At 41.3% G+C, this 24951-nt stretch overlaps 1 protein-coding gene across 2 annotated transcripts in view; it reads left to right on the forward strand.

Annotated features, from left to right (window-relative positions):
* Window positions 1–24951, forward strand: part of OSBPL1A (oxysterol binding protein like 1A) — an 86525-nt gene that overhangs the window by 6481 nt on the left and 55093 nt on the right. For both annotated transcript variants that reach the window (XM_018565687.1, XM_018565686.1), the window contains exons 4-13: window positions 272–383; window positions 1731–1816; window positions 2930–3074; window positions 6423–6490; window positions 7957–8001; window positions 9800–9873; window positions 11513–11576; window positions 13949–14047; window positions 14343–14465; window positions 21494–21575. In XM_018565687.1, coding sequence (XP_018421189.1) covers window positions 272–383; window positions 1731–1816; window positions 2930–3074; window positions 6423–6490; window positions 7957–8001; window positions 9800–9873; window positions 11513–11576; window positions 13949–14047; window positions 14343–14465; window positions 21494–21575 — 898 coding nt within the window. The remainder of the gene's footprint in view (window positions 1–271; window positions 384–1730; window positions 1817–2929; window positions 3075–6422; window positions 6491–7956; window positions 8002–9799; window positions 9874–11512; window positions 11577–13948; window positions 14048–14342; window positions 14466–21493; window positions 21576–24951) is intronic.

A 24951-nucleotide genomic window follows, 5' to 3' on the forward strand; every position in this document is an offset into this window, starting at 1 on the left:
CCCCCCCCCCCCCCCCTTTTTTATCTCCTCCTTTTATTTATCCTTTCTAGCATGACATGGCTATCTGAGTATCTTCTTTAATATGCAAAGACAGAGTCTTACCCATTAGTATCCAGTGAATATCATCCAATCGGGCAATATTTTACTTTTTAACTTAGAAAAAGATATAGATAGATTTATGCTGTTTTTTCAAGTACAAGAAGATCTTATTGGTCATTTTGGTTGCAGTCTTTGTTCTGAAATGCGTCCATTTTTTTTCTGCTTTCATCAGGAAATTGTGATGTTATTATTAGAATCCAATGCAGACACTACAGTGATAAACGGCGAGGGACAAACAGCTGCTAATGTAGCACAGGACAAGGAGGTCAAGGTCATGTTAGAAGGTATTTTTTTTATTTTCCGTTTTATATTACAAAAAATGTGTGTATGGTGCAGTATTCGTTCCCACAAGATGGCACTCAGGCGATCAGATAACAATACAGCCAGTTTACCTAAAACAGCGTGGTACGGCGAAACACAATTTCATTATGTCCTCATAAAACTGATCTTAAAGTGACCCTAAACGCAGAAGTTAAATCTTAATTCAAGTACCTTAACTATTAACAAAATGTAGCCTATTTGAGTATCACGCGGCTGTAGATCCTCCAAATCCTCTCTAAATTCATGCTGACACTGTCCTTCTGGGGGCTGACTACTTTTGTTCCCCATGGTCCCTGTGTGTGTTGTAATGTAACCACCACTCCAAACTCACTCGTGTAATAGACTACAGTCTCACGTTTGGTTTACTCATTTGTATTGAGCTTGTAGTTTCACAGGAGCGAGCAAGGAGCAGTGCCTACTTTACAACATCTATCTATGGGGGTATAGACCACGTTAAAATCTGACAGAAGCCCTAACCTTTCCCCTTCAAAAAAGAGAATTGATGTGGCTGGGGATGGGTTTAATTTGCAGAACACCTTGTACACATGGAATGTCAAATCAACCTGAAAATAGAATACTCCTATTTCTCCTATTTCAGACCCTAGGGCTTGGTGGGATAGATGTTTAAAAGGAGAACTATGGGATTAAGGCTGTTCTCCATAGTTCTCCTTAGGGTAACGGGAGGACACAAACTAGCGCCCTCCCGTCATTCTAAGCTCAGTATACTGCGAGCTGTAGCTCGTGGTATACCAAGACGCTGAAGCGGATGCCGACAATTATGTCTGGATCCACCCAGCTGCGTGACTGACAGCTGGCTCTGCCTATCCAGTGTAATGACTCGGCGCCCGACCTGATTGGCCGGGAGGCCGATTTCCATGCTCCCTCATCATGATGCGACGAGAGAGCATGAAGCCGGGAAGCATGCTCTCTCGTCATTACACACCACCAGACTTCTCGATTGGCCAGGAAGCTGGCTCCATGCTCCCTCATCGCTAGTGACGAGGGAGCATGCAGCCGGCTTCCCGGCCAATCAAGAAGCCGGGCAGCGTGTAATGACTCAGCGCCCAGCTTCCTGATAACGGAAGTATCGGGCCAGGCATTGGGCGAGTACTCGTACTCGCCCAATTACTCGGCATCGGCACCGATACTAGTATCGGTATTGGTGCATCCCTACTAATAATGCTACATAAACAGAATGAAGGACTGGTAGCACAGAAAAAAAGTTAGGGTTTGTTGTTTCCTGCAATGGAATTACATTTAGCAAAATGTTGCTGTAATGCTCATGAATCTTTGAATAATTATGTAACCAGCTGCACAACGAACTCAGGAAAGAAAATTGGAGGAAATCCTTCTGAATGCTGCAAGAGAGGGTGACATTGCAACAATATCAGAGCTGGTAAGCTAATGTTTTCTAAATTGTTGTGGCTTTTATTATTGTTGATCAGGCCAAACAAACTTTCAAGAATGCACAGAATGATTCTTGAGTTACTATTTAATGTATGCATTTCTTCTATAGCATATGAACATAACTCTTTTGATCTCTGTGCAAAAGTGTAAAAAGCATAAAACCGGACAACTAGGGTTTTTGGAAGGAATTGATTCATGGCAGCTTTCTGTGTGCAGCACAGATGGGGAGGGTCAGTAATAGAAGCCTATGTGGCTATGCTGGTATTGCCTGTCAGTTAAACCCTAGAAGCTTGCTGGCATTAGAGAAAACAGAAGGATGACTCCTCAATTTGCTGCTGTTCTTTTGTTGTCCTGCTGTTCTTTTGTTGTCCTATCAGGAGACTAGAAGTTTGCCATGAACAAAATGTGCTTCTTAACTGCAGTCGAGGTCCAGGCCCATCTTTTAACTTCCCATTTGATGTTTCTACTGCCTTTAAAAGAGAACTTTGGGGTAACCTTTTTTACCTCTCTTTAGGGTCATGAGAGGACATATACTAACGTCCTCCTGTGACCCAAAACTCAGTATATAGCGGGCTATTGCCAGCTATATGCTGAGGGCGCCGCAGCCGGGACGAATCCCGACAATACTGTCGAGATCCACCCACTGGCTGATTGACAATGGGCTCTGCCTATCTAGTGGCAGAGCCAGCTATGCCTGCTACCCCACCCGTCCGACCCTGCAGTCAGCGCTGGAGGATCAGAGAGGGGAGGGGGGAATCCCTGTGGGGAGCGATGACTGACGTTCACCGCTCTCTGCAGGGAGATGATCAGGAAGTGAGTGAGTGGCGGTATGTTTTTGCTCACTTCCCAATCAATAGAGCCAACGTGTGACAGTTTTAATACCACATGTCGGCTCTAACTATAGGCATGAATGTAATTCACTCACCCCATAGTTCTCCTCCTTTAAGTAAATATGCCAAGTGGTAAAATTAATGCTGAATAGTTGATGAGTATTCAGTAAAGAGTTGGGTTTTATAAAAGCGAATGGAGGGTCTAATGAGGTATAGAAGAGCATTCCAAAACGGCAGCATTAAATTACTTTTTTTTTTTTTTTTCTCTATAGCTAAACAGAGCAAAACCACCTGATATTAACTGCACTGACCAGATGGGCAACACCCCGTTGCATTGTGCTGTGTATCGGGGAATGAAGAAGTGTGCCTTAATACTTGTAAAAAGCGGCGCAAATGTTAATATCAAGAATAAGAATAGTAAGTCTTTAAATTGCTGATGGTACAAATGGGAATGTCATTTCCTTGATATAAACTAAACCATTTGGCATATGCCTATGCAGTATTTGGTCCCCAAATGCTCCAGGTAAAGAAGAACTGATAATTGAAAGCAACCACATCATAGACTGTATCTCAGTAGACTCTATATATTACTAAACATGTATTATACTTTTATGCTGGCAATGTGGAAATTGGTAGGTAGTTTGCAATGACTTTCAGGCGGCTTTTAATGACCAGATGGATGAATGCTATCTACCACTAGCCGTTTCTGTCCACACCTTACAATGATCGGTGTTGGTAGTAGGTTGCCAAGATCTATTCGCTTGTTTTGCAAATGTAGTTGTAGTGCTATATCCTTATGTTTATGACACATTTATACAGCTCCTTAGTAGCAGCTGTACAGGTTCTAGGTTCTAGGTAACTAGGTTCCCTAGCATACAGTGTGGAAAATAAATATTTGATCCTGCAGATTGTGTAAGTTTGCCTGCTTACAAAGGAATGAAAGGTCTATAATTTTATCATAGTTGTATTTTAAATGATAGAGACAGAATATCAACCAAAAATCCAGAAAAAAACACATGATACAAATGTTATAAATTGAGTTGCAGTTCAGTGAGTAAAATAAGTATATGATCCCCAAGCAACCAACAATAATTCTGGCTCCTCCCACAGACTGGCTATGTGGTACACAGATAAGTCCTGCCAATTTAAGAAGGTGCTCCTAAGACAAATATACAAGTATGTATATAAAAGACACCTGTCCACAGAATCTCTTTCTTCCATTCAAACCTCACCACCATGGGAAAGACCAAAGAGCTGTCAAAGTTTGTTAGGGACAAGATTGTAGACCTGCACAAGGCTGGAATAGGCTACAAGACTATCAGCAAGAAGCTTGGTGAGAAGGAAACAACTGATGAAGCCATTATTCGCAAATGGAAGGTATACAAAATTGCCATCAATCGCCCTCGGTCTGGAGCTCCATGCAAGATTTCAACTCATGGTGTAAGGATTATCATGAGGAACATGAGGGATCAGGCCGGAACTACACAGGAGGAGCTTGGGAATGATCTCAAGGCAGTTGGGACCACAGTCACCAAACAAACCATTGGTAACACAATACACGGCCATGGATTGAGATCCTGCAGCGCCTGCAAGGTCCCCCTGCTCAAGAACTCACATGTACAGGCCCGTCTGAAGTTTGCCAATGAACATCTAAATGATTCAGAGAAGGATTGGGAGAAAGTGCTGCGGTCAGATGAGACCAAAATTGAGCTCTTTGTCATTAACTTGACTTGCCGTGTTTAGAGGAAGAAAAATGCTGACTATGACCCTAAGAACACCATCCCTACAGTCAAACACGGAGGTGGAAACATTATGCTTTGGGGCTGTTTCTCTACTAAATGTACAGGTGGATTTTCCGTATTGAGGGGCCCATGGATGGGGCCATGTATTGTAAAATCTTGGATGAGAACCTCCTTCCCTCAGCCAGAACACTGAAGATGGGTCATGGATGGGACTTTCAGCAGGACAATGACCCAAAACATACCGCCAAGGCAACAAAACAGTGGCTCAAGAAGAAGTACATTAAGGTCATGGAGTGGCCTAGGCATTCTCCAGACCTTAATCCTTTAGAAACTTTATGGAGGGAACTGAACTGAAACTTCGAGTTGCCAAGCGACAGCCACAAACAGAGGCGTCTCTAGAGTTTGCAAGGCCTTAGGCAAAACCTAAACATGAGGCCCCACTCAGGCCTGTGGGGTCTTACCAGGGCTCTGTGGGGGCTAACCAGCTTGGTTAGACCCCACAGAGCCCTGGTGAGACCCCACAGAGCCCTGGTGAGACCCCACAGAGCCCTGGTGAGACCCCACAGAGCCCTGGTGAGACCCCACAGAGCCCTGGTGAGACCCCACAGAGCCCTGGTGAGACCCCACAGAGCCCTGGTGAGACCCCACAGAGCCCTGGTGAGACCCCAAACAGCCCTGGTTAAACTAGGGCCTTGTGGGGGTCTCAGCAGGGCTCTGTGATGGTCTCACCAGTCTTGGTGAAACCCCAAAGAGCCGTGGAGAGACCCTACAAAGCCCTGATTTAATCAGGGCTCTGTGGGGTCTCACTAGGGCTCTGTGGGGTCTCACCAGGGCTCTGTGGGGTCTAACCAGCTTGGTTAGACCCCACAGAGCCCTGGTCAAATCCAAAAGAGCCCACAGAACCATGTTGGGTAGGGTCCCAACATGGTTCTGTGGGGTTAAACCAGGGCTGGTGAAACCCCACAGAGCCCTGGTGAGACCCCAAAAGTGCACTGGTGAGACCCCACACAGGCCCGGTTAAACCAGGGCTCTGTAGGGTCTCACCAGCACCAAGGCTCTGTAGGGTCTAATCACTAGCCTGGTTAGACCCCTCAGAGCCCTGGTGAGACCCTCTGTGGAGCCTCACCAAGGTTCTGGGGAGTCTAACCAGCCTTGTTAGACCCACAGAGCCCCGGGCAGACCCCACAGAGCTCTGGTGAGACCCACAGAGCCCTGGTTAAACCTGTAGGGTCTCACCTGGGCTGTGTATGGCCTCACCAGCACCAAAAGAGCTCTGAGAGTCTCAGTTTGACAGCTACGTGGATGAGAGCTGACAACGCTACCTGGCTGCCGTCCTGACAGGGCAAACTAGGCGGCCGCGAGGCCCTCGGGAGCGCGAGGCCTAAGGCGACCGCCTAATTTGCCTAATTAAAGAGCCGCCTCTGGCCACAAAAAACTAATGATTTAGAGAAGATCTGTAAAGAAGAGTGGACCAAAATCCCTCTTGAGATCTGTGCAAACCTGGTAACTAACTACAAGAAACGTCTTACCTCTGTGTTTGCCCAATAAGGGTTTCTCCACCAAGGACTAAGTCATGTTTTGCTTGGAGATCAGATTCTTATTTTACTCACTGAACTGCAACTCCAATTTAGAACATTTGTGCCATGTGTTTTTTTCTGGATTTTTGGTTGATATTCTGTCGCTATCATTTAAAATACACCTATGATAAAAATGATAGACCTTTCATTTCTTTGAAGTGGGCAAACTTACAAAACCTGCAGGAAATCAAATCTTTATTTTCCACACTGTATATGAAGCATCAGGCAATATTTAATTGATGTGCTCAAGTCCTTCTGCTGTAAGCCACACCCCCTTGAACTTGAAATGTTAAGGACAGAAATGATCAATTTAGTAATTCCTGTCCTCAGGAGAGAAGAAACACTCATTCAAACAAAGCTGGTTCGTACAAGAGAACAAATCCAATCTGTAAACTGTATTTATTACTTGATGCAATCATTTATGAATTTTATTTATGCTGTTTCAGACCAAAAACCAAAAGACCTTGCTCAACATATTGAAATAAAGCAGGCCTTACAAACCAAGGCTGGAAAGGTGAGAACATTGATATGTGTATCCAACATTTATTTAGTCTTAAAGGTTAACTATCACAACTTGGACAGCTCAAACTGGGACTGATACAAAAAAACAAAAAACCCATACGCAGCAGTACCTTCAGTGTAAAACACATGCTGAAATAATCAGTAGTTTAGAAGGTTTAGGTAACTTAATTCTTAAATTTGCCTGTAGCAGTTGTCCTTGGCCCTACCCATTTTTCATGGTGTCACATGGACATGATGTGACCAACGAGAAGATGAGAAAAGAGGGGCCAAGCTAAATGTATGCAGGAAAATAATTCTACCTCCAATATCGCTGGATCTGCCTTTTTATTTTTTAATTCTACTGGTTTCCTCTGAAGTGAAACCATATTATATATATTTTTTTTTGGATAGGCTTATTTTGAAATGTCCAGGTTCACTTTAATCACAACATCCAGATGACCTTTAAACATCATGGACTTCAGGTGGTTAGAGCAAGCTCACAAACACAGCAGTATAATTTTCTTGAGCCAGCTCCCAGCTATACAGTAAAAGTGATCACTTTTATAGGCTTGTAAAGCTGCCACCACAACTAACACCCCCGCCACCCTCCTTAGAGCCATGGTAAGTGCTTTCAGGATGGTGAGTGGGAGCAGATCGGGGAACATCTGTTCCCCGATCTGCTCTGTGATAGCTGAACAAGGAAACTCTTTCCTCTCAGCACTCCAAGATTCAGAGCTGTCACATTCCCAGCTAAACAGCTAGCTGAAGTGGAGCTCTAATAGACCATTGATGTCTCCATAAAGAGAGGTAGGACTTCCCCTTATAACAATACAGTTAAGTGAAAAAAGTGTTAAAAATATTATAACATAAAACAAAATTAAAAACTGTGTAAAAGCCCTGGGCACACATACAAATGTAAACTCACGCTTAGGGCACGCACATGTATGTAAACAGTCATTTGTATTACAAGTTTAGTATTGCAACGAACACCAGCAGAGTGAAAGCAATAACTCTAGGGCCATCATTCGCAGTATACTCTAAATTGATGGCATGTAAAAGGTCTTAAAGCTTCACCTATGGACAATTTTGACTACCATAGTTTTTTCCAACGGGTGCATGCAATTTTAAGGCTAGGCATGTTTGGTATCTATATACTCTACGCAATCCTAGCTTTTATAATTGACATAAAAACTGGGTATTGTATTGTCTTTGTGTGCACAAAAATTTTTTTTCCTGAAATATGGATTTGATAAAAAATGCGCAAGTATTCTGTGACCGTAAACAAATTGCTACTGCCACCATTTTATTCTACAGGGCCTCTGCTTTCATAGACTTTATATAATTGATTTTGGAGTTCCAAGTAATTTTCTAGCAAAAAAAATGCAGATTTTATTGTGGGTGAAAAATGTAAAAGAATTGTTCCAGATGCAAAATAGTTAACATTTGCTATGTTCTAATGGCTCATGTTTTAATTTTCAGTATGTGGCTAAAAACCTCCAGCGATTTGAAGGTCCACTATGCAAGGTAATTCATTATTCTTTCATATTTGAAGTAACCTCTCATATGCCCTTGGCCGGCATGCACTTGTCAAGTCAGATAAGTTTGGTAATTACTCTTAAGTATGAGACTTAATTTGGCTCCTTTGGGAAAGAAAAGAAAACTAAGTATATCCTTTACCATGAAAGTTTAACAAAAATGGGTAACAAGCAGCAGACATTTCAAAAAGTTAATCTTCAGAGTCATTGGGCAACTGTAACAATGGCACCAATTCTAAATAGCTCCCTTTTTCTAAAAAAATATTTTTAAGTTAGAAGATCTAAATGGCACAGCTTTATCTGTGTTTATAGGGGAGTCTGCTATTAAATACAAAACGGTGTGATTTGATAGAGGTTGGAAGGCACCGATGAAAACAGACCTTGGAGCTATACCATGAAATGATTACCTTGAAATTGGCATAGTTCTATTATTTTTTTACATGGGAAAAATACACCATTTAAAGAGTATTTAAGATCAAACGTTTTTTTGTATTTTCTAGTAGTGTGGGTTTTGGAGAGAACCTTTTTGTAGGTTGTTATTGCAGTCTGTGTGCCCACTAGGGAGATTAACCCCCCACAATTTTTCTAGGTGACTATTGTCACCAGGACTGGGGGAAAAATCCAAAGTTTTGAGTTGTCACTGGGACAGTTATGAAGAGGAAATCTTCCAATACTTGTTTCAGTGACAACAGTAGGGGAACGGATTGTCTTCACTGTTAAAGAAATCCTTTCAATTCCTGCTGTGTCTGCATGACCGGAAATGAAAGTGACATTTAAACCTTCATTTTTTTTTATTTTCCGGTTTGTGTGGGCTAGGCTATTAAAACACTTTTTTTTTTAAATTTCCCCATTCTCTAGTGGTATCCAGACCGCTAGCGCCACTCCCCCTGCACGAGTGCCTCCATCAGCTAGCCGACTGATGTGAAGTCTCCTGTACATATACAGTCACGGCTGGGCCCACACCTAGCTTTGTGTGTCCATAGATGCACACAGCGTGCGGCCGGCCACGCCCTTGTGCAGTCACAGCTTGACTGATGGCAGAAGGAGCCTATGGCTCCTCTCCCCTCAGTACCCTCCCCCAGGAATCCTGAGTATCTTCCTGGTCGCGGTGGACGAGAAGAGCAGCTGCAGGTAAGTGTCAGGGGACAGAGATCTTAGGAAAGTGCTGGGTGTTTTATGCAGATAATGCATTAAGGCAAAACCAGCCTTTAATACTAATTTAAGGGAAATCTTTCCATTAGGACTTAAGCAGAAACAAATGTTGCGGGCCTTTTTATCCATTCCCTACTTTATAAAAAAAAAAAATTAGCTTTAGATCTACTTTAATGTAGAGAAACAAACTGGTGACAAGTTGCAGAAACATGCAATCAATACAAATTAAACAGATGTGTATGTAACAGTAAGTGGTTTCAGAATACCTAGATGTACAATAGGATCCATGCAGAAATAAAGAATAAAGTAATTCCATACTATGATTCCATACTCTGGAGCAGCTGTGCATGGTAACCAATCAGCATCCACCTTTTTATTTTCAAAGCTTAACTGAACAAAGTGAGGAAAGAAGCTGATTGGTTGCCATAGGCAACTGCTCCAGATTTTGCCTGCTTTAGTTTTGATAAATCCCCCCCCACTGTGTGCTCGTGTTTGAAAAGTACCCATTTTGTGCATATACACATTTTTGTTCAGAATGCTTCTTCATTATGAGTTATTGATAATGATGCCTTGCTTTTGTAGATTAGTTTTACTTGTGTACTGTACATGAATATGTTGCCAACCTTGTATTTCAGAGTTCACGTTTTTTTGGCTGGAAGCTCTTTTGGGTGGTCTTGGAGCATGGTGTCATTTCTTGGTACCAAAAACCGTGAGTATTTGTCTGCATTGTGGGTTTTTTTAGTTTTTTTTAAACTTGGTTCTGATATACAATAACCACAACCTAGGGATGTTCAGATACCAAGTACCGTACTTAGTACAACCACTGATACTTTTTTTTTTCCAGCTCCAAGATTAGACTAGAGAAAAACTCAAAAGCTTGGAGGCAGCTATAATTTTTAAGGAGCATTGGCTATGGGCTCCTGGGATTTGTGCATCCCTGTTTTAACGCCTAACCGACCAATGACCGGATTATCCCATCACGATCGTTCCGGTCATTAACGACCAGTGATGGGATGATCCTGTCATGTGGTAAAATGAGTGCTCATTGAGTTACTGCTGTTGCTGGTTCCTTAGGGGTCTGAGGCAGACGCTCAACAGCAGATTAGGTGGTCACAGCACTATGATCACAGCTTTAGCTGTTCGCTGTGATCACAGAGTTGTGACAGTCACAGAGCTGGGAGCAGCTCACTGTGCTGTGCAGCTGCGAGCCGGCTGTGTGTTTCAAACTGATGCAAAGTACTGTATTCTCCTCAGAGATACTAGTATCAAAGCTCCTGTAAACAAATAAAAAAAACTCTTTAGTACCCCCTAGCTGAAAAAAATAAGTTAAAATAGGTTTAATAAAAAAATTATAAGAAAATATAGTGCTGAGGAGGCCATTAAAGGTAAACCACATTCTAACACTCAAACGCAGCCCTGGAGAGACCCACATGCACCCCTGGTGACACCCAAAGGCAGCCCTGGTGCGGCACGAACGCAGCCCTGTGAGACCTGCATGCAGCCCTTGTGAGACCACACATAGCCCAGGTGAGCCGGTTGCCATTCTCCATTGCTGTATTATCATGGGTTGATGGGATCTGTAGTCCTCTATTGCTAGTTGCCATTCTTCATTGCCAAATAATCATGGATTGAGTTACAGTTCTTCATAATTATAAGGAAACTGCCCTAAAATCATTAGTCTGTATTGTTTTGGAAAACATGTCACATGTCCCTAAAGGCTAGGTTCAGATCTAAGCAAACCCGGGACGCGTGTAATCTTGTGCTAGTACAGACAGCGGTTGGCGTGCGGCCCCATTGATTTCAATGGGTGACATCCCCATTGAAATCTTTTGCGACGCACAGCGTTTTTGTATTCATTTACACTGGCAGAATCGCGGCGGCGCGACTGGGGTGCCATTAGAAAATAATCATCAGCTGTGGTGGGTGGCTCCGTGACCGCCAGGCAATCCTCGCGGTTTTGCACACGATTGCCGCAAAGGTCAGAGATCACTCAGATGTGAACCTAGCCTTAAGTATCAGTAATTGGTTTTGACAAGCACCTGAGGGAAATTACTTGGTCTTGAAAAAATGGTATTGGTGCATTCCTAGTATATAATATGTGTACAATACAGACTCATTTTTTTAGGACAGTGGGGGACTGCCGGGGCCCTGTCACAGCTGCAACCCTGGTAGTTCTCCTGAAAATGGCAAGCATCGGCACTGGTATCTGAACATCTCTACCCACCACAAAAACTTTTTTTATTTAATGTAAAGGTATTTGCTTCCTAATTGGGGTACAAATATTTGTAAACATTTCAAAACAGAGAGCGATTTATGTAACTGAATGTATTTATTTTTTATTATTATAGGTCAGATGCGCTTAACAGTGCTTATCGGAAAGGTTGTAAACACTTGACACAAGCCATCTGCACGGTAGAAACTGAGTTTTGTATTTATTTTAAATGTTTAATTAAATATGCATATAGTATCTGTGAACCTTGGTGCTCACAAATTATGAAACCTTTTGTACACATTTACAAATAAAAAAAAAATGTAACCAATAACTAGGAGTGAACTTTATCACTTGATGTTTCCTGTTAAGTGTGATTTTGGATTTACAGCTGCTTGTAATGAGTGCGTGCTGCTAGATAAGTCATTTTGCTAATTGGAGTTGATGTATTAATTGCTACTGATTATTACACTAGCACAAAATATAAGTAATGTATTTTGCTAAGGTATTGTGGTGTGGCTAAAGCCAAATGACAGCTTCATTGCATGTCCTGTGTCTAGAACTACACATTTTATATTTTGTTTTTCCTTGCTACCCAGTGCTGGATTGTTCCAGCACACAAGTCTATTATACAAAAGATGTTTCCATATACAAACAACATTTCAAATGCTTATGTGGCATCAACTTTTAGCCATTATAGGCTGTGTCTATAGAATCCCCTGCTATTTATTTAGCTCAAAAAGACTTGCCTACTGTGTATAAGAATCCCTTTCCTGCACAAGGGATTCATGCAGGTGGAATAAAGATTGTGATACTTCTGGCCTCCATCTAATTGCTAGATGGCTCTTGCCAGGGGCACTTAACCTAGGGATACCAGGTCCACTAATGGTGTGGCTGGGATAGCCCACCACACAAGCTCAGGAACTTTAGGATAGCCTTGTTGGTCATAGCAGGCAGAAAAAAACAATGCAGGGTACAAAGTGTAAGGAAGAATTGTAGTTGAGGTCAGATCAGAGCAATGCTACTCTAATGACTAGCTAGGAGGAACAGTACTAGACCTCAATTGCGGATGTTACCTTGTGTGTTGTGCAGTTCAAACCCGATAAGTGCAAGATTTATTTGTCCTCTGTGGGAGAGAGTCAAATAAGGTAGTGGTTATAAGGCTAGCACCAAATGCAGCTCAGGACTATATTACTTCAAATAGCCTCTGTAGCAGGATTTAAGAAACAAAAATAGTCCAACACTCAGTGGTGTTAGTACTCAGGCAAAAGGGACTATAATAAACAATGCGATATGAACTGCTCACTAATTTGACATACACAGTCCGTAATCACTGACACACACCCACACGTAAGGTATAGTAAATAAGGTATTTGCAATTAGAGTGAGTAAGTCTGTGCGACGTGCTAGAGGAATATGTTCATGGTTAACCTCAGGTAGTCCTCCATCAGAGGAAAATTTAACTAGTAGTATGCCAGGGTGCAGATCTGCAAATACGATGTGTAAGGGTTAATGCAGGTGGCTGCAGCACTGTCGGAGTCCAGATAGAGATCACAGAAATGTGTCACTTTATCTTCCCTCTCAGGATAGAGTGCAGAGAGGCAGTTTACATATTAATTCTTTCAGTATGGAGAACAAGTCAAAATGTCTCATAAACTTCCCCTCAGGATGGAGAGTGGGATTCAAAGTTATAATCCACCTATTCAGGATGGTAGAGCAGAGCAGCAGGTATTTTTAAACTTCCCTTCAGGATGGAGAAGGGAGGGAGATTGGAGATCCCTGGCGTCAGGAAAATTGCTTAAATGTAGCGCAAATCTCCCGGCTTTAAGAGCTAGGGGGAGGAACTGGGACCGGCCAGGCAGCCAGTCGTTACACACTTCGCGGCTAATTAGGAAGCCGGGCGGCGAGTCATTACACGCCTTCCGGCTTCCTTGATGGGACTTTCGGTATTGGCAAGTACCAACAAAAAAAATATTGGTACTCCATACCGAAAAACTGATATCGGTGCATCCCTAGTTAAGGGGAAGCCATACAACCAAAGTAAAGTACCAGGACAGAGACAAAGGCAAATTTAGGACTGGTGGTGGATAGATAGGCTTGAGATGACCAGAAAGGTTGGGTCAGCAATGGTGGTCAGTATGGAACAGACAGAGTGCACTCTCAGAGCTGATGTGCAGACTTATTCGTGGGTAGTAAGGAATTACCCCTTCATCACTGAACCGTAGCCATCTAGAAAATGCCATGTAATGCAGTGTGAACAGCATTTGTCCATTTTTTTTTTTTTTTTTTTTTTTTTTTTTTTTTTTTTTTCTGCTTTGGGGGTGGTGGGGGATCCATAAAAAATATGTCCATATACAGTATGTGGCCAACAGTTGACTGATGCTCCTATAATTACTATATTGTCCTTTTTCCACTATGTCTGGCATGCAAATGTGGTATGGGATGATGATAATGGATTAAAACTGATTGAATTACTCAGAGTAGCAGATTCTGGGCCCGGCATGTAAATATCTTTAGTTATACCTTTTTTACAAACTGCCAAATATTTAATTTACTTAATATTTTTTCCTTCAAGGGTAAATCCACAGATACTTCGTCTTTTACTGTAAAATGCTTTGATGATAGCATTCATCACTTCAAAGTCTTGCCCAAAAACCTGAGGCATACAAGAGAGGTAAGCTGAATTGCAGACATTTTAAATTAACTCTTTCTCGGGAGATCCTAATAACATTTTTTATATTTTCAAATGTTTCCAACCAGCTTCCTCTTTTAGAATATTTTAGCACATGAAATATATGTCAAAACAGTGCTCATTTACTACATATTTTAAGGCTCTAGAATCGGGGAAGAAAAATAAAGTACCCCCTCTTTTGAATTCTATGGTTTTACATATCAGGACATAAAATGTATATAATTTTATTTTTTAATATATATTTTTTTAATTCCATTTTTTCATATTTGTCCTCCAGGACTGGCTGGCTGCTATTGAGGAACACTCTGCTTATAGCACTCATTACTGCTCATCAGATCAGCTCAGTGATGAAGAAGATGAAGACATTGTGTTAGTTGAAGACATAAAGGAGTCACTAGAGGTAATAACAACAACCGTTATATTTGCAGTCATGAATATAGTTTGTGTAAGTGAATGGTTATTTGCCTTGAAACAAATGCTTGGCCTTTGTAATGTAAATGTGATATATACTTTTCCTTTTTTATACTTTTGTCTTACCCCTGAAAAATAATAGGCAAAGTTGTATGGTCTTGCTTCTCAGTTACTGCATGCTAATCCTATCTCTAGTATGACCAGATCTATACATACCTAAACTTGGATAAATTATCATTATCGCTCTGCATGATTTGTTGGTAGGGAGTTTAATGCCTTACACCTGTCTCTTTAGGTATGGCACACATTTTTTAAATTTTATTGTTTTTGCTCGCCTTATGGTTAATTTGCAGTGACTGCATCTAAATGCTTTGTGAACTGAATCACAGTAACTCCAGTGGGGGTCCAATGTACTGTATGTATTCATATTGTCCTAAAGAAATTATCCAAAGGCTGCACAGAAAGCAGAGTGTATGTAGTCTGCAAGGCTTTTCCATCTGTTCTAGGCTGCCCAAGTAATTCCCAGCTATCTTTATTAAACAAGCTAATTGTACTGAATAAAGTAGCAGTTGAGGACAAGCTGTCAGGTGTTTTACATATGGCAGTCCTTCTTTTGAACACTAGAGGGTATGTTTGATCCTTTTATTGAGCAGAGAACACTTGTGGCTTTTAGATTGTGATTTGCAAGCATCATGTGTTGATTGCATCCTTTAGATTGTATCTTGCAAAAGGTTTAAATGTAGGTTAATATCCTGAAAGCTTTAGCTTTTTTTGGATTTTTTTGAAAGTGCTCCTGTTGTATGAACCTTGTATTCTTTCTTCCTTCTGGATTCTCTAAAGCAAAAACAAAGTTAATGTGCATGTCCAGGCGTTTTCCCCCTTCGTTTTGGATTATGTGGGGAAGGGTCAGAACCTCTGTTCAATTTTAAAGGAGAACTATGGGGTCAGTGTTTTTCCCCATAGTTCTCCTTAGGGTACCGGGAGGACACAAACTAGCGTCCTCCCGTTACCCTAAGCTCAGTATACCGCGAGCTGTACTGAGACGCCGCAGCCGGAGCGGATCCCGACGTAGATGACGGGATCCGCCCAGCTGAGTGAGTGACAGCTGGCTCTGCCTATCTAGAGGCAGAGCCAGCTGTACCCGCCCCGTCCGTTCCTCCAGCCAGCGCTGGCAGATCGGAGAGGGGAATCCAGCCCCTCCCCCTGTCACGGCAGAGAGCCGTGACAGGATCGAGAGGTGAGCGAACCTGGTATTTGTTCGCTCACCTCCCGATCTACTGAGCCGACCTGTGACAGTCTCATTGTCACAGGTTGGCTAGAACTATGAGGTGAGTGGAAATCACTCATCTCATAGTTCTCCTTTAACTATTATCTGGGGCTCCATTAGAAAGATTTCCCCTCACTTTCAGTCCTGCTGACAATGTTTTTAATTTATTAACGAAGCACAGCAGAGCAATACATAACAAAAATGGAAACAAAAGTTTGGCTTGGCAAACACTTTTTAAGAACACCTTTCATTATATAAATGTGTATTATTATTATTATACAGGGTTTATATAGCGCCAATAGTTTGCACAGCGCTTTACAGAGTAAGTGTGCACCAAGTGACGTTAGACTCCCAACTTTATATTGTATGTGTTCTAGGTTTGTAATTCTGTAAGCAGTAAGGCTGGAGGATGATAATGATCCTCCAATAAATTGTGTCTTATAAAACAAGTCAGTAATAGCAACTCAATGGGGGGGATTTATCAAAACTAGAGCAGACAGAATCTAGAGCAGCTGTGCATGGCAACCAATCGGCTCTCTTCAGTTTGTTCAGTTAAGCTTTATAAATGTAAGAGATAAGCTGACTGGTTTCCATAGGCAACTGCTACAGATTTTGTCTGCTCCAGTTTTGTAAATTACTCTCAATGTGTCTGCATGAAAGATTCCAGCAGTAGCTGTAAGATCTACATTGGGAGGTGGGGGTTCTTTATCAGAAAGGTCACAGAAACCTTTTAAGCGCCACCCAGGCTCAAACGCTATTTGACATGTCCAATGAAGAGTATTCTATTTAGAACATTGGGTTTTTATTCCACCTGAGCTGAATTTTAATCTTTTAGCAGAAAGACATGGGAGCAGCATCAGGATATCTGTGTACAAAAAGCAAACCACTTGACTTACTAAGGTCCAATAAAATGGCTATAGACCACACTAGAAAAAGAAAATCAGAAAACTTGCAAAGCACAGAGTTCTTCCTAGCATGCAAATGTCTATCTTGGAATTATCTGGTTTACTGATGATAAAAATGCAGATAGAAGTTCTGTAAATCTTCAAAGTTTATGAAATGCTGACATTTATATTACTGTTTCATTATAGTATTATGCAGTCTTTACTTATTGCACATTATGATAATAAACCTATTATCTTCTTTAATTGCAGTAGGGATAGCAGTAGCATGATTATCTCATGATATTTTAAATCCCATGAAGAAGGCTGTCAATTAGATGAGTGAAGGATTATACTTAATAAGAAATATGGTTTCTGTAGCTTTGTGCTAAGAAATAGGTTAATCTAGCAATAGGCACTAGTTTGTGGTCAAATGTACCTACATGACCCAATAGCAAATGATCCTTATGGGGATGATGCTGAGTAAAAGTAAAGTATAAGGTGTTGCTTCATTAATCTATTGTTATGGGGCTACATGGGAGGAGCTTTGAAGCCACTGGAGCGTTTGAGACTGCATAGATTTTCTAGGGACAGCTCAACTGTGGCCCAGCGTACGTTCCCCAACAAAAGAGATCCAAGTTTGTTTTACAAAAATATACCAAGTTTGTTTTACAAAAATATAGCTTGATGGTATGTGTGCTGTATTAGTTAGCTTCCTTCTAATCCAGTTTCTGGCTTCCATTGAACACTTTAGGCACTCAAAAGGGGAGACAGGGTCTAAGAGAGAAGCCAGGTGGTTTGTGCACCTTTTGGGGGACAGGGCAGGATTTGGTTAGTAAAGACTTTCAGTGGTGTTAGCTGAGCAAAGAGCAGGGGGAGAATAGACATCCTGGCAAACCAATAAGTTCAATGTGCTGACTGTCGCTCATTTGAAAGGGGTTGTCGGCTAGTAACAGCAGTAGAGCGCATATAAGATACGACGTTGGTGATCTCCAGTGCCCCCGGATTAGGCTGAGATCTGCATGGGATTTCTGGGCACCAGTTAACACTGGTAGACAGTTCCCTAAAGATGAAAATAAGTTGCCCTACAGATGTGAGCCAGGCCACAAACAGCCAGCTTCATGCACTGTACAGTGCTTGTAATGAGAACACCATCATTTTTTTTTTTCTCATTACTGGCTACCCTATGGGCATACTGTGCGTTCCAGTTACTAAAACATACAAGTGGGCCTTCGCATAAAAGGATGCTTCATTCATCACTTCTAGCTTTCATGCAATTCTTTCATAGTGAAAAACTTTGGCCAGAAACCTCCTCCAGTAGTATATACATGTTCAAGCTGTAGAGACTTGCTTTAATCTTTTTGTAAATGACAAAAATGAAGATGTCTCTGGTAGGAACTATGATGTCAACTTTTGGCAGAGGAACAATGATTGCTCCAGTAGACATTCACATCTCTATTTTAACCAGCTGAGTGGACACATTGTTTTGTGTTTTGTATATCTGACAAACATTTAACTGTGTGCAATACAAAGTTCTATTCTTTTTTGGCAATATTGAGCAGAACTCTTTTAAGTAAGTTTAGTCAGTGGGTTGTATACAGAGTATAAATAAGAAGTCCGCATAGTTTCAGTTTGTGTCATTCTTTGTGAGCAAACTGTCTGTCTGTGGCCATCCTCACTCTCTGTCCTCATATTATCTCAAATCTCATATTATCAAAGATTGCACATGAACTGGGTAAAACCAAGCCAGACAAATTACATTTTCCCTGGACAGTGACCAGCCTTTGCAAGACCATGCTGCAAAATTGGAAAATCTAATGTTTATGGGCACTTTAAATCAGCGTTTCACAACCTTTTTGTTCACTCATGGCACACTTTACAATTATGCAACATCTCAAGGCACCCAGTCTAAATTGTAATGGATTTTAAGGGGTCAACTAACTACCAGGCATCCTGGTTGAGAAAGGTTGCATTGCTGGAATGTAAAAAAAAGATCTTAATAGAGAATTGAGTGGCCTATCTTTCCTGGAGAAAACGCTATTTCCAGACTTCAGTCCTGCTTCTGTAACAGAAGGCCTACAGTAGGTGCTTGGTCAGGAGATCTCTGTTGAAACGGAAAGGTTAGAGTTCAAATAGAATGATCTAGAGAAGCCTAGCCTGTTTTGTCAGATAATCGGCACCAAAACATTTTCCTACTGAAGCATATTTCATCCGCCGTGTTGGTCTTTATTCATCCCAGGAAGACTGTTTACATAGCTTTACGTTGACATTTGGGTACAGACCCATTTTAACCCCTTCGTGACTGACGACGACGGGGCTGTTTAAACAGACTCCCGGTGACTTTTGCCGCCGGGACTCTGTTTAAACTTGTAGAGCCGACTGTCGGCTTTACAACAGAAGCGATCCTGGCGACTTACCTGTCGCCAGATCGCTTATGCGTCCCGAAGAAGGGGCGCCCCCCCGCTGGACACCCCCGCCGTGCTTCCCGGGCTCCGTTGCCCCTCCTACGGGCCCGGGACCGGCGATCTTAGTGAAATAGCCAATAGGATTCTAGCTATGCATTCCTATGGTGGGTTTTTTTTTTCTTAATTATGGCGGCCCCCGATTGTCAAAAAAAAAACAGAGCAGAGAAAGGTCCCGACCTTTCCGGGAAAAGTGTCTCTCTCCCGGCGGCCGAGAGCCACTAGGCGACCCCTGGCAAATCGTCATTCGACCCCCGAGGGGGTCCCGACCCACAGGTTGAGAACCACTGATCTAAGGGATGGGAAATTTAAACTAGTTACCCAAAATAGTCAGACTTGCATATCATAGATGGGTCATTTCAGGGTCAGGCTAGAAAATTAAAGCTAGCATCTATTCTAACATCTCCCTGTATGTTCTGAATATCTCCATAAGGCAAAACTAGGATTATTGCTCTGGCCAACAGTGCTCTAAATGCTCCACTGAAGATCAAGTTTCTTTATTATTCGTAATAGAAATTGTGTTGCATGATTCCAGGGCTGTATTCAGGCATGATGCAGACCCACTTAAATGATGATGTCCATTTTTACAAGCTCTAGCCCTTTGTGAAATGTGACCAGTTTAGTAAAACGAATACTAGACTGTGCATTTAGAGATCGCATTGGATCTGCTTTATATTCAGAACTACGTTTACACTTGACAGACCTACAAACACGCTCAAAACAGATTGTTTCAGGTTTTCTGAACTATAAAGAGCCATATGACTCCCCTCAACATCCCCTGTACCCTTTTCCCCCTCTTGCAGCTCTGTGTAGCAACAAATGTACAGAGGTGACCAGAAGAGGGATACAAAGTAAGGAAAAAGTTATCACAATTTGTAGATTTTGAAGGTTGAATTTGTCCCCTCTAAGCCTGCTGCCCTAGATACTGGCCCATGAGTGCCGCCATGGTAAATCTAGTGTGCTTCATATATATGTAAATAAATACAACATTGTATTAATCTATTTTGTCCTTGTTCATAAGCAATCAACGGCTGTTGTAGAAAGAACTTGCCTTAAATGTTTGTTTCCCCAACAGGTAGCAAAACGTATTGCTCACTCTGTATATATTAAACAAATTATTACCTAACAACATTTTGTTTCTGAGCCTATGCAGACCCAGCTTGTTACTGCCGTTAATACTGAAACATTTCCTCCTCCTCCAGTTAGCTAAATTTACTCTTGGTGCTAAAACATTAATGTGCTGAAACAAGAGAAATGTGTCACCTTGAGGAGTGGATGAAGATGGCATGAGATAATCGTAGCTACCCTAGGATGTGCCTGATGGGAGTTTGGATACAACTAAATTTGGTATTCAAGGCGCTGTTGTTGAACTGAAACTTAATTTATGTTACTGTAACAAAATAGTGTAATACCCCAATAAACGTAAACAAATTGTATATCAACAATCAAATCAAATGTCCTAACCTGTCAAAAATGATCAGTGGACTTTAAATCAGCTTTTCCTCTAAAATATTTACTTGCTCCCACCCCTTCCTGCCTCATATGCTTATTGCACATTTACATGAAAGTAATTTTTTGATGAGACTCACATTTTTACTTGCTCGGACTTCAATATTTTTGTTTTAATTGTTTGGTAGATTAGCCAATAGGCATCCTGTCTCCCCTCTAAAAAATAACTGTTTGACACATTGTATACTCCCTAATCGACTCGTATAGTTGTGTATGGGGCAGAACTGTTGTAGAGCAATGCAAAGCAGGAAGCCAAGTCTGCATATGTAATGGACAGATGTGGCTAATTCCAAACCATACATAGAAATCCTTCCTTAAATGTTAAAACTGATTATAATATTGACATTAAAAAGGTGGACTTCCATCAAAATGAAAGGCCCACTTTGTGCACCGCATCCCACCCTCAAATACAAATGGTTTTTAAAAAGCCATTGAAAAATAAAGTTGGTACAAAAAACAAACAAACCAACACTTCTGGGAAGGTGACATCACCATGGGTGCTAAAAATCCCATGAGAATGTGCTCTTGCAGTGGGCTGTGGAGACCTTACCTGGAGATTTACCAGTAACTCTAAACCTCTAGCCATAACAAGCCAGTTGTGTGTCAAAGCATTATCTATCAAGACTTGATGCATCAGTTCCAAACATCCGTACGTGTTTATACATTACAGGTATTGGATGTAATGTTTATCTACCAATGAGAAAGCTAATGCTGCGTAGCTATGCAGTACCCCTTGTTGGATTTATTTTTATGTTTGTACACTATACAGATTGACAAATTGAATTTTCCATGTTAACAATCTGTAATGCTGTAAATGATATGCAGAATGAGAAAAAAAACCCATTCAACTTGGTTCATTGCTTCTGACTAGATCTGTGTCCTGCATTTATACTTCCAGAATGCTCAGCTTTGTCATCGGCATCTCGGCGAGGAAATATCCACATTTCTCACTGCCTTGAAGAACTGGGAGGACTCCAAAGGTACACTTTAATACTCTCTGCATTCTTATAAGTTTTATTGTTAACTTACACTAACAAATATGCTAATGCTAGCTCACTTCTGTGGGCTTTGCTGGGCTCTGGTTGAAATGTATCTATTTGACCTCGATTGTATTCTGTTCCTAAAACAAAATATGGCTTCTCACATTAAAGGTCCTCGCTTTACTTTTTTTTTTTTTAAATGAGATGCATTTTTTATTGAGAAAGTTTTTTGTCGTTGTACTGAAATAAACACATAAAAATAAGTTGTACAATAAGGGAGTGAAACAGGAAGTTTAAGATGGAAAAGAAAGATCATAACCATAATGCATCCATCATATAGGCCACCTTGCCTACAGGTGGCCAGATTATTATGACCACCTGACGTTTGTAGGCAAATTATCTACAATTAGCTATAATTTTGCGCTGAAGTTGCTAGAGGGCCAGACCATTATAAATAGGGAAGCAGGTTGTTGACCACGACAGTAGAAGTGATTTTTTTCTGAAGATATAGGTAAACAACGCGATTTAACAGCCTTTGAACGTGGGATGATTGTTGGCGCTCAAGCCATGGAACGAGTTTTAGCAAAACAGCAGAATTCGTTAAATGTTCAAGAGCAGCTGTTGTTAAAGTGTTTAAAGACTGGACTGTCAGCCGAAAATCTGGGTCTGAACGTGCGAATTGTGGCCGCCAGCGACTAGTCAATGTTAGGGCAGAACGGAGAGTGGCAAGACTGGTACAAGATAACAGAAGGGCAACAGTGCAGTGTCAGATTCCTCGCATCACCTTTCAACATCTCGTGGAGTCACAAGGCGGCCCAACAAAGTCATCTCGTGGCCCAACGAAGTACTGATGGGGTGGTCATAATAATCTGGCCACTAAGTGTATAATTAATCTTGCAAGATGTTGCCTATGAATTAAACATCTGGAAAAGCATATATATTGTGATCTAAAGTACATGTTCTGCAAGGATATCATATCTTAGTGTCTCAAAGACTCCCAAATAAAGATCTTTCTACCGTATTCTCCTTTTGTTACAAATATGGGTCAATATTTTTGTCTCAAGTGAGATGGATGCAATAAAGGGTGCAGGCCCTCTCCGTTTTATCAGTCCACCAACATAGGGTATGGTTACATAGGTACATTTAACCTTTCCTTGACACCAACCATGTTGACCAAGGAATCTGCATAGGATAACATCAGCTACTTCTTGCATGTGTAACCATCCTGACCACATCCTATTTAATTTTTTTCAGGCAACCCCGTTGATGGTTTATATATTTTATTTTTTTTTCTTTCAATTTATCCACATTGTGAACAAAATGGGTGGTATCCTTTTGTTTGTCACAAGCTTTCTGGCTAAGAATTTGAGTATGTTGTAGTGCTATTGTCATGCGTTGGTTGTCAGCTGGTAATTTTGAAGAGGCTCAAGATGCAGTTTATGGGAGTTATTTAAATTCGCTAAACTGAAGAGAGTAGGGCAATGCCAAAGCATGTAAAGCAAAGTGTCCATCCCTCTGACATCTAGGGCAAAAGGGAGAATCCCTACAGCCAAAGGGGGAGTCACTGTAGGGTTCTATAGACCCTATGTAAAATTTAACAACTGGGTATCCCTCATGGCCATTGAAAGGGAAACAAGGGGCGTATCTTGTAAAATTGTATTCCATTGTTGCTTTTCAGTAATTTGACCAATATCTTGTTCCCAATTTGATTTACAAGGGTGAGGGGGAGTAAGCCCCTGCAAATGGAGTAGGGTGGTATATATGTGCAATATAACACTCTTTTTAGCCATAGAGCTAAATATTGAGCATCTCAGCATGTTGGAAAGTAATAGAGCAAAGTTTTGTTACACTTGAAAGGTGTGCCTAAATAGCATGTATTGATAGACATATGCTTTAGGTATATGAAGTTCATCCTGTAGCTGTCGGGAAAAAGTTCAGAATGTTATTGGTAAAATAACTTCATAACTCAAAAGTTCATAATTTCTGGGAAAAGTGCATTATCCCATAAGGGAGTATAGTTATAGCTTGTATAGTGGAATAGGCTTTTCATTGTGTACTTGATTTTTTTGTACAAAGAGCAAGGGTGGGGGAAAAGTGTTGCGCAAAAGAAGAGTTTGCAGGTAAGAAGACAGGGAGTCTTCCAGGTATATGCAACATGAGAACATGGGTGAGGGCCACGTTGTCAGTGTTGGCTCCCCTAGCTAGATGATGTTGCTGTGCAGCTATGGGTTAGACTAGAGAGGGCCAACTCTCCCTCATCAGTAGAGTGCTGTAATAACTCTAATTGTAGTTTGGACTCTATTCTGGACTGGTTCACGAAATAATAAGTCTATCGTTTTAAATCCAGCATTATGGCCGATTTTTGTATTAAGTCTCACCATTGGCAACAGCAAGTAATGCCAACTTTTGATCTTCCCTCGCAAGTTGTTGATTGAGTTTCACATATTCTTTGCACTGTGCTGAAATGTTATTCCCAAGGTATTGAAATTTGGAGACTGTTTTTAGAGAAATGGCACATGTAGAAGGGGGTATTTAGTAATATAGGGTTAATTTATCTCAATTTATTTCCATCCGAAGAAGGAGCCAAACTTATGATTCATGGCAATGAGATTTTAGAGGGAAGGGGTGATATCTCCTAATAACAGTGCATCCTCTTTATATAAAACAGTTTTGCCCCTAATGAACCCTTTTAATATTAGTAGATTCTTGACTCATTATTGCCAATGGCTCTAGTGCTAACATAATTACTAGAGGTGACAGAAGGCAACCTTGTTGAGTTGCCCTGGTAAGACATAGGGGACCGGACCATTCACGGTTTATGTTCACTCAGGAAGACTGAAGAAGAGAGGTTTTAATTCCATTTGATAAAATAAGGGCTCAGGCCAAGGTGGGTGAGGTCCTCCCAAAGGGAACCCTTGGCAGCATCCATTGATAGCACAGCCATATTACCTACACTTTACTACACAGCAAAGGAGTATACTTGGACAAGTATAGAAGAGTTCACTTCTTTTGAGTGGTTCCTGAAGTCTCTAAATATTTTAGATTATAGCAAAGTTCTTAGCTTGCTATTATTTCCGCAGAGCACATGGAAAAGCAGGATAAAAAATTCCTCTATCTGTGTTGCGTGGAGATCCAGAGGTGTTGACCAGTGCCCGGAGGATTCTTGGAAGAAAATTAGGAACCATTAGGATGATGTGGTGGGAAATTGTGCCTGGAGCAAAAGTTCCCATGGGTATTAGAGACACGAGAGAATGAGCAGCCGCATAATGTAAACGCTTGCTGTCGGTGGAGCAAAAAGCCTAGTGTAAACCAAACTGTAGAAATCATCAGAAACATACAACATACCCACGCCTCCACCCCAATATGATGGGACAGA

The sequence above is a fragment of the Nanorana parkeri genome, unplaced genomic scaffold, assembly GCF_000935625.1.
Source record: "Nanorana parkeri isolate BGI_ZX_2015 unplaced genomic scaffold, ASM93562v1 scaffold873, whole genome shotgun sequence".
Lineage (NCBI taxonomy): Eukaryota > Metazoa > Chordata > Amphibia > Anura > Dicroglossidae > Nanorana > Nanorana parkeri.